Source organism: Parasteatoda tepidariorum, chromosome 5 (assembly GCF_982258835.1).
Source record: "Parasteatoda tepidariorum strain Cologne lab strain chromosome 5, Ptep-v5.0, whole genome shotgun sequence".
In the NCBI taxonomy this organism is placed as follows: Eukaryota; Metazoa; Arthropoda; class Arachnida; order Araneae; family Theridiidae; genus Parasteatoda; species Parasteatoda tepidariorum.
The window spans coordinates 71,344,141-71,358,011 of NC_141759.1; the positions used below are offsets into that span (position 1 = coordinate 71,344,141).

The window sequence follows — 13,871 nt, forward strand, 5'->3', positions numbered from 1 at the left end:
GTCCCATCTTAGACTGGGCGATAAATTGATGCATCGGAAAATATCGATTCCATGCAATCATCGCTGATCCGATGTTTGGATTGGCAATTTTTCAAAGCATCGGAAATTGTGATTTACTAAGGATGTGTACGATATTTCGAGATGTATCGTTGACATCGATGTCTACAAGCTCGATGTTGAGCATTGTTCCCGATAGTAGTAGATTTTCTTCCGTATGAGTGTAGTGCAGTGGTTCCCAACCTTTTGTGGACCATCGCCCCTCTCTTGGGGTTGGCTGACACATATATGGCCCTTTTCTCTTTTTGCTCAAAAAACCATTCATTGTTGCTTGTGAGCAACCAAACACTGAAAATATGCTATGTTATTTGATTTCAATTTAAATTGTAATGCAAATAAGGAGGCACATTTATCCTGTCATTTTTATTAATTAAAAAAAATTGTACATCTTTTTTTTTTTCAAAAAGATATGATATTTAAAACGGAATAATCAAAACAAAAGTACATTTTTTTAAGCTCATATTTTAATGTAATCAAGAAAAATTTAAAACGTTAACAACTAAAATTTGAGAAAAAAAAATGAAGAGGGAGACCATTTTTACCACTTCAATGACTGCCCTGTGCTTGGTGTATTTCAAGTTAAATCTTGAATGTCAGGTTTTATGCTCGTCAGATTTATACGCGAGTCTCCTTTGAAGCAAATGCCCAACCTATCTCTTTGCTTTATGAGCAGCTGGAAGACAGAACTAAATCCTCTCTCCACTAAATATGTTGACGGGAACGAGATGAGAAGCGGCTCAGTTTGCTTCCACAATTGTGGATAAGTGTCCATATGCTTTACCCAAGCTAACTCGTTACCGTATTTTTTAAAGACGACTTTGGCCTCACAGTCATACTTCAAATCTAAAAACTAAGTCTACAAAGAGGAAGTGAGCTTATTCACAACTTCAAAAGAGAAAGGATTAAAAATCCAATCCGGAATTTCTAATTTCATCAAATCTTTAATTCTTGATTCCATAACTGATCAAGGTGATCAGTAAAAATCAAGATTTTATTTTCGAGAATCTCGATATCTGCCATTGAACACTTTTTAAGAGTTGGAAATTGCATTAGCTCTTTGCGACCAATGTTTGAGTTGTAGATATCAAACTTGGCGATGAATAAAGATATGATTCCCTTAGCCTTGATAATGTTCATTTTATTTCCTTGAAGTTTTACGTTGATTTCCTTCATTTTTTCGAAACTATGAGTGAGGTACGCAGTTTCCAACTTGCGTTGCTTCAAACCCTCACTTACAACAGGATCAGTGGTGTCGAGAAACTCAGTAACCGAATTCAGCAATTCGAAGAAGCTGCTCAGTTTCCTTTCAAAAGCCATCTCACAGCTACATGTCGGAGCAGGAATTCGAAATCTTCATCATTTTCATGTCGAAGTTCTCGGAACAATTATATTAGGAGAATTAGCTTTTATTAGGAGAATTAGCTTTTATTTTATTGATGCCAGAAATAACCAATTTTTCGCAGCCAAAAGTTGACGATGAATGACATAATGAATGGTGAGATAACTTCCGGTACTTCTTTTTTAAGGTGACCCAGAAACCCAGTATGACAACCAGACATGGTTGGAGCACCATCTGTTGCACAAGCACTTACATTTGTGAGGGGAATTTCTTTTACCTCAAAATACTCTTTGACCAATTTAAAAATCGACGATCCTTTTGTATCTGTGTTCAAAGTTCTCGTAAACAACATTTCCTCGTTAATCTCCTTACTATCATTTATGAATCTCACGTAAGCTAAAACAGCTTTGTTACCTATCACAGTTGATTCATCAATCTGCAACACAAATTTACCTTCTTTTGATTCAACGTCGGCGGCCATCTCATCAATACGCCTGGAAACAGTATTATTGCTTAGAGGAACAGAGTGACTTATCAGATTTCCGCCTGCGATACCAAAACGTATGACGAAAACGATCCTGCTGCACTTGAATTTTTTTCTAATTTTTAAGTATCATAATTCTTTGTCTACACCAGAACCATAGGTTTATATATATTTTCAATTTCAATCTCAAATAGCTTTTATTATTAATATTATTAGCAATTTTTATCTTTTGAGTACTCGTCGCCCCCTGATCGCCCCCTTGAGAAGCTCTATCGCTCCCAGGTTGGGAACCACTGGTGTAGTGTTAACTGTGGCGATGCTCGTCATCTTTCCCCGTCTTTTTCACATCGGGACTCATCGTTTTGCTAACATGATGAATCCGAATGTGATTCAGAATCGAAGCGTTGTTGAATCTTTTAGTTATGGAAGGGTTTTCTTTTAATTGTGTGTGTGCAACTCTTGTTGATTTACTTACACTCAATCCAGTAGGTTTAATTTTTTTAATCGATATTTTTTCAGGCATCCACATCTTTAAATATTGAGAAATAATTATAAGAAAATGTAACTTACTGATAGCGAATTTACTCAGTACTAAATATAAAACATTAATGAACCGAAACATAGCGATGCATAAAAATATCACGATATTAGCGTGACGATACGTCACGATGCCAAAATCTTGACATCGCCCAGTCCTAGTCCCATCATATAGTTTTGTAAATATAAACGTAGGTGTACCAGACACATTCAAACAAGAATTTATGAAATGATGCTTTCCTCGTGGGTCCTAACGTCCTGTCTTATGAATAAAAAAATCAGTTTAAAAATAACTCGTATGTGAACAGAAGCTTAATATTCAGAAAATTAGATCCTCAACAGGTGGAATATGAAAATGAGTTAATAATTTTTTCAAATTCAAAATTAATAATAATCTTTTTTAAATAACAGGTTGCTTTCAGAATCTCCACGATGGCTGGTGGCTCATGGAAGGATTAAAGAAGTTGAAAATGTTTTGACTAAAGATCGCAAAACATCTGTTGTTGACAGGATCAATTTAAGAGAAAATATTAAAGAAATAATTCTCAACAAAAATAAGGTAAGAACTTCTTTTTATAATAAATGCTTAAAAAGAACATAATATAATCTCTGACGGATAAAAAAATTATCTTATTATTTTAATTTCAAAGTAAATGCTTTTTACATGTTTTATACATAAAAAAAGTTTTATTTAATAGTACGAGAATATTAACTTCATAAAAATTTCCATTAAAATTTCTTATAACTTTTTCCTATACTTTATTTTTCCTGGGAGGTATTAAAATGTATAATTGTTTAATTTTAGGAAAACGAGAAAAAGCAAAGTGATAATTTTCTAGGTTTACTAAAAACTCATGGTGTGTGGAAAAACGTGTTAAATTTGTTTTATATATGGTAAGTAAATTACATATAATAAATTTTTTTCTATATTTGAAACTTTTATCGAAAAAGAATGTTCCCTAGCGTTCAAAAAATAAAAATGTAAAAAAATATGAAAAAAAGAAAACCAAAATAAAAATATAACTGAATACATTTTATACTTTATTTTTAAATTATATGTCGAACTAAACAACATTTTATAATAAAATCGGCGTTATTTTAAATTTGTATAAAAATTTAGATAATGTAAAAGGTGATTAAAAGTTTGAGCAATTTGTAAAGATAAAAATGTATATAAATGAGGACAGCGAGAAATGGAAAATCCTCATGTACTAAGTAAGAATTGCTGGAAATATTATGGTGTCCACTCTGAGAGTGAGAATGACCGTCTAGCCCTTTTGGCTATAGAATATAACCAGCATCAAGGAAATTAGCTACATAAGACTTTAATCAAGGTAATCTTTCTTCAGTAAGCGATGTTTATTGATTGAATTGGTTGTTTTGGCCATGTTGTGATGTCGGCAGTGCATCTCAGTGCAGGTCTGGTACCTTACATTAATCCAGCCTCAATCAACTTTTTCAAATTGCCTGTGTCATGCATGCAGCCATATTGAACAAGTTCTTAAACACAAACGTTGTGGGTTTTCCTTCTTGATACATTCTAAACGGCATGAATCAGCAAAATCTTCAAAGATCTCATATCTTGGAAGATCTTTCCAAGTAGCGTAACGTTTAGAACTTAGAGGAAAGTAAAAAAAACCTCGGAGTTTGTGATCAAGAACCTGTGCCATTGAGTCGCGTGCAAGGAGGGAGCCAAAGTGAAAAAAGTTGTGGGAGAGTGTGAATGAGAAATCTGAAATGCAGCTGAGTTTTGTTTCATCGTGGCTCAGTAGATAGGACACTCGCCTCCCAATTGAGGTGAACCAGGTTTGAATCTCAGCGTTGACTGATCGATAACAATTCTACTCTCTCCGACCAGAGTGCCGACACAAACTATCCTCAGTGGTAGACGGATCACGGGTTAGAATCCTCATGTCCGTGACGGGTTTTCGTGCTTTTCCTCCCCATGTAACTCAAATGTGAGTTAGTCCTATCAAAAAGTCACTAGTTTGTCCCAGTGCTTGATCCAGGAGTTCCATTGTCTTCTGGATTGGATTCAAAATTGCAAGGCAACTGAGTTAAGCATCGATGGCCGTAAACTGTTCAATGCCTGTTATAAAATGAAATGTACCGTGGGAAAGAGTATTAGTTAATACAGAGGTGCCATCTATCATGAGAGAAGAGAAATATTTGAGTTTACCTCGGATGGCGATGGATGAAGTTTTGTAGTATCGTCAATGACTCCATGAGAAAGTTCCATGTTTCAAAAGTCCTAGGACACCAATTGAAGAGTTCGTGGAATGACAATTCTTCATATATTATGAGAAAAGGAGGAAATATTGTGGTGTCCGTACTGGTAGTTGTACTACCTTTCAGGCAGTCGTGAGAACGATAACTTAGCCCTCTTGCCTAAAATATATACATAGCTTCAATGAGCTAAGTGACTTCCTAAAACATTCACATGTGATAGTGTTATCATATGCTACTTATATATACCATATTTTTTTAACTATTATTTATTCACTTTAATTAACTCTAAATTTATACATAAAACTTGATTAAATATACCCATAAAATATATATACGTGCTCTTTATTAGAAAAAAATTACATGTATTATGCGTATATTTTAATCAGCTGAGAAACTATTTGTGGTCTTACAATGTATTTACCCTTTTTCTTCATAGGTGTGTACTAGGATTTGTATATTATGGTCTAACATACAATACAAATGAGTTGGCTGGAGATCCATTTATAAACTTTGCCGCATCTGGTGCAGTTGAAATCCCAGGCTATCTCATCTCCATATTTATTATTAAATTCTATGGGAGAAGAAATCCTTTATCAGCATTCCTAATAATCGGTGGTGTTGCTTGTCTTCTGATGTATCCAATTCCTTCTGGTAATCATACTAGTTATTATTCTTGAGCTCAATTTAATGTGCCTTCTGATCTGATGCTTCATTCTGTTATAATAGTTATAACTTTGAACTTTATTTACGAGGGTTGCTATTTATATTTCTGGCCTAATAATGAAAAAACAAATATGTGGGATCGAAATTGGTTTTATTGTTTTTCAAAATATTCTTCATGATGATCAATACACTTTTGCATGTGTTTGAACCAATTTTCAAAGCACTTTTTCCAGTCCGATTGAGGTAACTCCAAAACATGCGCTTTGAATGCATCAACCGCTTCTTCGGGGGTCGAAAATCGTTGTCCACGTAATTTATTTTTGATGTGTGGGAATAAGAATAAGTCATTGGGTGCCAAATCAGGGCTGTACGGTGGATGACCCATCAGTCCGATCTTTCGCTCCGTCAGAAATGCCTTTGTTTGAGTCGATGTGTGAGAGCTCGCATTGTCATGATGAAGAATGATTCGCCTGTTCTTCTGCTTTTTTCGAATTTCTCCGATGACTTCTGGCAAACAAATGGTCGTGTACCATTCGGAATTGACCGTCCTGCGTTGCTCTAACGCCACTGTTGCCACATGACCGTTAATGCCGAAGAAACAGGCAATCATTTGTTTCGATGTGCTTCTTCCTCGAACAACTTTTGTTGGTTTTGCCTCGTCTTGGAAGACCCATACAGTTGATTACTGTTTTGTTTCCTGCTCATATGCATAGATCCATGATTCGTCAACTGTGTAGATGTTGTACACAGTCTTTGATGTACCTTGAACGTATTTTTCCAACATTTCCTTGCACCAATCGACACGAGCCTTTTTTTGAGCGTTTGTCAGATTATGCGGGATCCAACGCGAAAAAAATTTTTTACGCTCAAATGTTCACGCAATATTTTATTGACGCTAGTCATACTAATGTCCAAAGACGCCTCTATCGCACGGTATGTCACATGACGATCTTGCTTTATCAGTTCACGCACAGCATCGATCTTTTCTGGCACAACAACGGATTTTGGACGACCTGCACGGGGTTCGTCCTGGATCGAACATCGACCACGATTAAATTCGTTATACCAATTTTTTACAGTGTTGTAGGATGGCGCTTTATATCTGAATAAAGAATTAAGTTCATCGAATCACTCTTGTCTTGACAATCCACGTCGAAAGTTATGAAAAATAATGGCACGAAAATGTTTACGATTCAATTCCATTTTTTGAAAGAGAAGAACTTTTCAATTTACTGTCAACAACACAAATGAAGCTATAAGGGTAAATCGTCTGCTGAATTTATGTTTAAAAATATCAAACTTTCGATTAAAATCGTCTGCGGTCGCCTAGCAACACTTACTGTTGCCAAGGTCAGAAATATAATTAGCAACCCTCGTAGTATGTTTAATCTTCTTATGTGCCCTATTCCTAGTTGCATGCTATTATTTTTAAACTTATTTCCACATCTTGTCTTCTGATGTATCCAATTCAATCTGGCAACACTATTACATTTCTTGACCTTTACTTAGTGTGTCCTATTTTCTGAAGTACTTACCTCCTAAGGTTTTACTATACTTACGTTTCTTGGAATTTATTTTGTGTGTTTAAAAAATTGTTGTTCAGAAAGCCAAGTTAGCAGCATTATAAATCTACGAAATTTAATGTGAAGTCCATACCATTTAGGCCATATTATTTAACATGCAATTCAAATCCGGGACTCAACTCTCATATGTAATGGAAGCTTCTTGGCAGTGTTATAGATGCTAGCTGGCTCATCCAATGTTCCTCGTTATATGGAGGTAGGAAAACTTTTAGCCCTTGCACCAGTGTGCAAGTGGCAAAAGAACTAATAATTATAGACTAATAGATCATGATCTAATTATTTGTTCCTTGACTATCAAGCTTTGTCAAATACATTTTAGAATACTTCGACCTCTCCTGAGATTATATTTACATTAACCCAGTAATTGTGATTAACTGCTTAGTTGAAGACAATCCTTTAAACCGTGGAGAATCAGCAACAACAACATATAACCCATACAATTTAATCCATGCACACATTTTAGAATATATTTCGATCTATTTTAATTTATTATTCAGTCAAATTTTATGTATAAATATTATTCTTTTGCCAGTTTTGAAAAATGAACAAGTGGATTTAGCCTTTGTGCAATTCTTGAAATGTTTTTTGACTTATAACTTAATTATTAATTCTTGGAAAATCATGCTATACTTAAACCATTATTCACTATTTTCGTTAAAACTTGATTTCTCACCTGATTTTTTTCTAAAAATATGGAAGAACAAGAGGCATTAAATTCGTCATTAAAAATAAAAATTAAAGGGAATTTTTTTAATCTATTGAATTTTATTATTCCCTAAGGTTTTTCATATTAAATATGAAGAAAAAATCTTGACAGACTAGAATAAATAATTATAATTATAGATAAACATTTCGATATCTAAAAAGTGCCTAATAAGGGAATGATAAACATTTGCAAAGAATTTTGATTTCATACCTTATTTGAAACATAATGAAAATAAAATATAAACTGATTGGCAATTTTTTAAAAATTGAAGCCATGAAATATTTTTTAGAGACCTGTGTCAAAATAAAACAAAGCCTATTAGAATTCAAATTTATTATGCATTCAAAAAAAATGACCCAATCTTTACAATAATTGCAATTAATTAAGAAACCGCATACTACTCTTGAAGATATGAAAACTTTTTTAGCATATGACATCGAAATGTCATTCATAGATTCAAATTGCGGCAGATCGTGTAATTTTAAAATCCAAAAGCACAGAGCTTTCAGCAGCCCTACTGGAAGTAATTTTGAACTATAAGTACATCTGGTTCATGTAGGGTACATACTAGGTCAGGAGGTAAAATACGTCACGAGGATCTAGAATTGTATAGCAACCTGTGGCCGGAAATGTCACAATATACCACTAGGAGTGCTTGCCTATTATGAACTTCCTGTTCATGATTTGATTATTATTGCCCTTAAACTGTGAAGTTTATTTAACTTAACTGTGAGCTAATTTTATGCTTCGAATAATTACTATCCAATATAACATTAATATAGAGTCAGAAATAGCTGTTTTAACGACATCTAATGACCTTGGGGCTCCTTTGACAGGTTTACCAAGTAGTTCGTCAAAACATTAGATTACAGTGGGTTGTTTTGTAATCCTCATACTTGTGTCTTCTCCATACTTGATATAACTGTACTCATTTACCCAGTCTGCAAAATGCTTTTAATTTATGTATAACATAAGAGTATTGTTATACATAAATAAATTTAAGCTCATATTTATTTAAACATTTTTAAACTTATTTTAATAGGAAAAGAAAAAAATTTTGTTTGCAACATTTACGGGGGTTTTAGCCCCGGATCTTTCAGTCGTGATGATAAATTAAGCACTGAAAAGAACTAAAATCCTTTTTAACTGTCCAACTTATCAAACCGTTATGTTTTTTCTTATTTTAGGACATATTATTAGGATCTAATTTCTTGTTTAAAAAAATATTTTTTATTTTGCAGCTATGTTGTGGATCAGCTTTTGCATCTCGATGTTGGGAAAATTTTGCATCACTTGCGCTTTTGGAATCATTTACATTTATACGGCGGAAATACTACCAACAGTAGTAAGAAATGTGGGAATTTCTTCAGCATCTTTTTGTGCAAGAATTGGTTCGATTTTAGCCCCCTTTGTTAGAGAACTGGTGAGCAGATAGTGAAGATAATATTAATTATTAAGAAATGTATTATAATAGGTTAACATTTTAATAAAATACATCATGAATTTATGCCAACCATAGCATATAGTTAAGTATAGAGAGAAGTAAAAAATTGTTGGGCTATACTTCAGTGAATTGGAACAGAAAGAATATCCCAAAAGTTAACAACACTATATGAATGCGTGTTAAAGATATATATGTATTATTAGATCGTTAATGCATCACAATAACTAAATTATTTTCTATCATAATTGTTCTTATTGGTATTAATCTTTTTTTATTAGACCAACTCACTTAAAGTAAATGTAAACTTTCTGGTTCAATATTTCTATCTGGTTTTAAAGTGTGTCCTTTGCTTAAGAGTTGGTTCGAAAACTGAAGAGCTAATATCATAAATATTAACCTTTATTTTTGGAATTTTTTAATAATTTTAAATGTTACAAACTTTTAAATAATACTTTAAAAAGATTTAGTTGAAATACATTATTAGTTTATTTAACGATGCGAAATTTAAGTTTAGTTTAAAGTGAAATAAAAAAGTTATGTCCAAAAATTTGACTGAGAAATTAAAAAAAAAAAAAACTTGTGTATAAGTGTTAAAGATAACATATATCCTCAGATCCTTAATACACCACAACACGCTATTTTCTTTCATAGTTCTTAATATTAGTGTATTTATTTATTATCATGAGACCACTTATAAGGAATATATATTTCTGGTTTTATATTTAACGTCAACTGTGCAAAAGTGTTTTTCATTATTAAATTGATATAAATGTACCCATAAACATACAACAACTAAATTTAATTACATTATTAACTAGGGAAAATATCCACTTAAAATATACTATCATATCTAACAGCTAAGTAATATTCGAATATATGTAAGAAAAAATAAAATCATGCACTTATTGACAAAACAAATGCGCAATTTTCCCTAAATTTCGTATGTTTGTTGAATAGGGTAATGCTACTCATCCAGTAGTGCCACAGATAATATATGGAATTTTGGCAGTTATTGGAGGCCTCTTAATACTGTTATTACCAGAAACAAATAACTGCACAGTACCTGACACATTTGAAGAAGCAGCACATTTTAGATGGTAAGTAAAACTATCAATAGTTTCATTTGATTTCTCTTACCAATAATACCAAATAGACTGAAATATTAAGAGAAACACAGGTCACTTGACTGATTTAATCTATACTAGAGACCCTATATCTAACATAGTTAGAGAGTTAACGGGTAACACTCTGATAGAGAGAATCAAAATTTACCAAAGATAAACGAAAGAAAGATTTCCTCGTTTACTTAACGTGGAGAAATCGGAAATGTAATTTTAATCAAGCAGAATCTCGAAATTATTGGTAGGCTTTCTCCTTTCTTACTTTCCAACTTAATCATCTAACTCTAATTTTCAACTTCCAATTTTGTTTAAGTACCTTTTATTTACACAAAAATAAAGCCAAATAACCATATATTTTGTAAAAATAATTTGTATTTAAAAACTATGATAGCTATTCTCATTTATATTCAGTTATTTATGCAATTATATAGGAAATAAAAGTTTTTTTTTTTTTTGGTGATAAAACGTTTTCTGTCTTGTTATAAAGTTAATTTTAGAAGAAAAAAAAAGTCTTTTTTTTATATTCATAGTTGAATCAAAGAATAAATAATTTCCGCAAGATTAGTGGAGATTGTGTGTCATTAGGCTGATAAGAAAATAAAACGTGGCTCGATATTGTTAACATGATTTTAATGCAGAGTAAGAAAAGGGTCTTTCAAACGTAACGTTAGCATATTTTTAACAATTTAGAACCTGTCCTCCCTTTTCTCCAAAAGCAAGCAAATCACAAATCTCCTCCCAAGCTTATGTAAGAAAGTCGTAACCCCCCTCTTATTTGTTGCTCTAACTTTGACTTCTACAGTAATAATCAAAAACTAGGAATAATATTCAACTAAAATATGACTTAACTTTGCATAAAACAACAATTATGTTTCAATTCATTTTATTAAATTTTGAGTAGAATATTCTTTAGAAATATTTCGTGTTTTTCTTTCCTAGATCAATAACTCTTGACTATTCAAACTCCTTAAAGAATTTTTTTACAACTATTTCATACTTACTTAACTTTTACTTCAAACTTAAAATTTTTAAAGTGTAATTTTTTTATAATTTTTTCGCAACATTTTTCATTGTCTTTAAAAAAAAATTCTGAAAATAAGGGGATTTTAACACATTGCTTATACTTCTTCCTTGTCTTGAAAGAGGAGCAAATCCTGAATCCCCCTTCGTGTTTTGAATAAGCATTGCTCGTACTACTGTTTTTTCCTTGTCTTGAAGGAGGAGCAAATCCTAAATCACCCTTCATGTTTTGAATAAGCATTGCTCATACTCCTGCTTCTTCCCTGTCTTGAAAGAAGAGCAAATCCTAAATCCCCCTTCGTGTTTTGAATAAGCATTGATCATACTCCTGCTTCTTTCTTGTCTTAAAAGAGGAGCAAATCCTAAATCCCCCTTCTTGTTTTGAATAAGCATTGCTCGTACTCCTGTTCTTCCTGTATCATCATAGAGGAGTAAATCCTAAAAACCCCTTAGAAGCTCATGGAATATTTGAAAGGATCCAATGTGATATCTGAGAAAAATTGTCAAATGACAATTGAATTCCGATTTCATTCTTCTATCGTGTCGTTACTCTCTGACTCTGTTAGATTCAGGGTGTCTATTCTACAGGGCTCGAAAAACCACCCGTCGGCCCGTCCTCGGCTGTCAAAAACTCCCATCGGGCAACAAATTTCTCGAACGTCCGCGCGGACGGCCATTTTCCCGTTAATGTTCATGATACATTTTCAATTTTTGTTATCTTGCAATCTTTTTTGAAGGAGTAGATAAATTTTTTTTTCTTTCAAGAATGGGTGTCATTAAAATTTAAGATACATAACATCGTTAAACACTAGAAAACTTCAGCCCTCTGAACCCAAGCTGTTTATAAAGACCTTATGCAGCAAAATGACCCACATGCAGCAACATACAGCGCATGGCGGAACTGATAAACAAGAAGCGTTAAACGCCTTTATGAGCATCTACCTAAATGGAAAACCTCTTTCAGATTTCTGTGCAGAAACCTCTGTAAATCATTGGCTTGATTGTGGAACTGGCAAACGTCATATTTGATTCAATTAAAAAACGCAATACCTACCCTCGGATAAATTGACATTCCAGATAACTTGACCTTTGTCATTTAAATTATTTCATAAAAGAAATAAATTACTTCATAAAAGAAATACTAGGTTACTATTAGTAACCTAGTATTTCCTTTATTACTGTATAATGCAATCCTAGTAACTACTAATTCATTGTGCAATTTATATAAATGTTTGTAATAAATAGGAGAAAATTATATTTTATTTATTTAGAAGCTACTGGTTAGTTTCATAGGAGGACGGGTACATTGTTGGACAAGCTGTTCTCGGGGACGGGTAAAATTTCTGAGTTTTTCGAACCCTGCTATTCTACGCCGTCTTGGACAAAAGAGAAAAAAAAGATTTCTCATAGATATATCTTAAGTTGCGTATAGAAATTAATTGTCTTCTGTTGCATCGTCAGAATCAGAATATCAGAAATAACCAACAACCTTAGGTAGAACACTAAAGAATGAAGTATGTTTCATAAAAGAAGATAGTTTAACTATCTTGTTACAAGTGTCGCATTTAGATAACGAAATGATTTTCTTCCGGTACTTAAAAATATAATAATGGTGGGAAATTGACAGATTATTCATAACTAAACATCAGCAAGATATCCATGAGTACCATAATAAGTAAAGTACGAGCAAATATTATTTGACTATAAGAATGTATTGATCTGGTATTTTTTCTGAATAAAAGTGATAATTAATGAAATTTTCAAGCAGATTGGGATATCTTAATACTTTTACATTTTTGAGCTATAACATTTTGTAATATCTCTGCTACTACTAAGATACTAGGGCTGTATCAGCATAACATATTCAATGTTTCATTGAGAAACAAACTTTTAGCAGACAGTCAGTAAAAATATTAAATAGAAGTTTGCACACAGTTTCGATTGACAACGCCATCTGGTGCCCCCAAAAATAAAACCGTCGGAAGTTTAACTGGACACCCTTAAATTCAACCTACTTCCTACATAAAATTTCGTGGTTAGTGTAACTTACAATACGTGGTAAAAAAATACAAAATATTTAATTCTATAATAACCGAACTTTCTTTGAAAGAAACGCGCTTAAAGCCAGCAGAATTTTCAAAACAAAGAATAATTGAAGCATTAAGGAAAAAAGCTATGGAAATAAAAATAAAAATATGGCCACCGAAGTCTACGTCTTCAGAGTCTGTGAGTTTTTATTTTTTCACTTTTGTATTATATTCTCAAGATTTTGTTTGAAATTTCTCTTCTGATTTGATTTTATGTATTTCTTGTATTTCTTCCTGGACTTTTACAAAACCCTCGGGGTACTGAGACAGCTAATTTTGACATTTGTCCGCTCTCTCAATAGAAAAGGTTTTGTTCCATGGCTTCCGGAGCTGGTACCCCCTGAAGACGTCGGCTTCAGTGACCATATTTTTATTTTTATTTTAATTGTTTTTTCTTTATTATTTACAATACGTGGCTAATCTTTCTTTTATTTTTTAAATTTTTTACTTACTTTTTAAGTTACAGGAGATGTTTTTTTTTCAAAACATAGTGCGTTGCGTACTAAATGTGCTGACCTTTTATACCTTTTTACGAGTGACGGTGGGTTTAATTTTTAGGTTTTTTTTTCAACGGCACCGATGAGCGTATGTCTTAAATATA

The 13,871-nt window shown here is 32.7% G+C and overlaps 1 protein-coding gene across 1 annotated transcript in view; it reads left to right on the top strand.

Moving 5' to 3' along the window:
* The window catches only part of LOC107449793 (organic cation transporter protein), a 39,439-nt gene that overhangs the window by 23,553 nt on the left and 2,015 nt on the right, over window positions 1-13,871 (top strand). Inside the window, exons 7-11 of the mRNA XM_043042903.3 lie at window positions 2,829-2,976; window positions 3,223-3,311; window positions 5,083-5,297; window positions 8,840-9,021; window positions 10,000-10,139. Coding sequence (XP_042898837.2) covers window positions 2,829-2,976; window positions 3,223-3,311; window positions 5,083-5,297; window positions 8,840-9,021; window positions 10,000-10,139 — 774 coding nt within the window. The remainder of the gene's footprint in view (window positions 1-2,828; window positions 2,977-3,222; window positions 3,312-5,082; window positions 5,298-8,839; window positions 9,022-9,999; window positions 10,140-13,871) is intronic.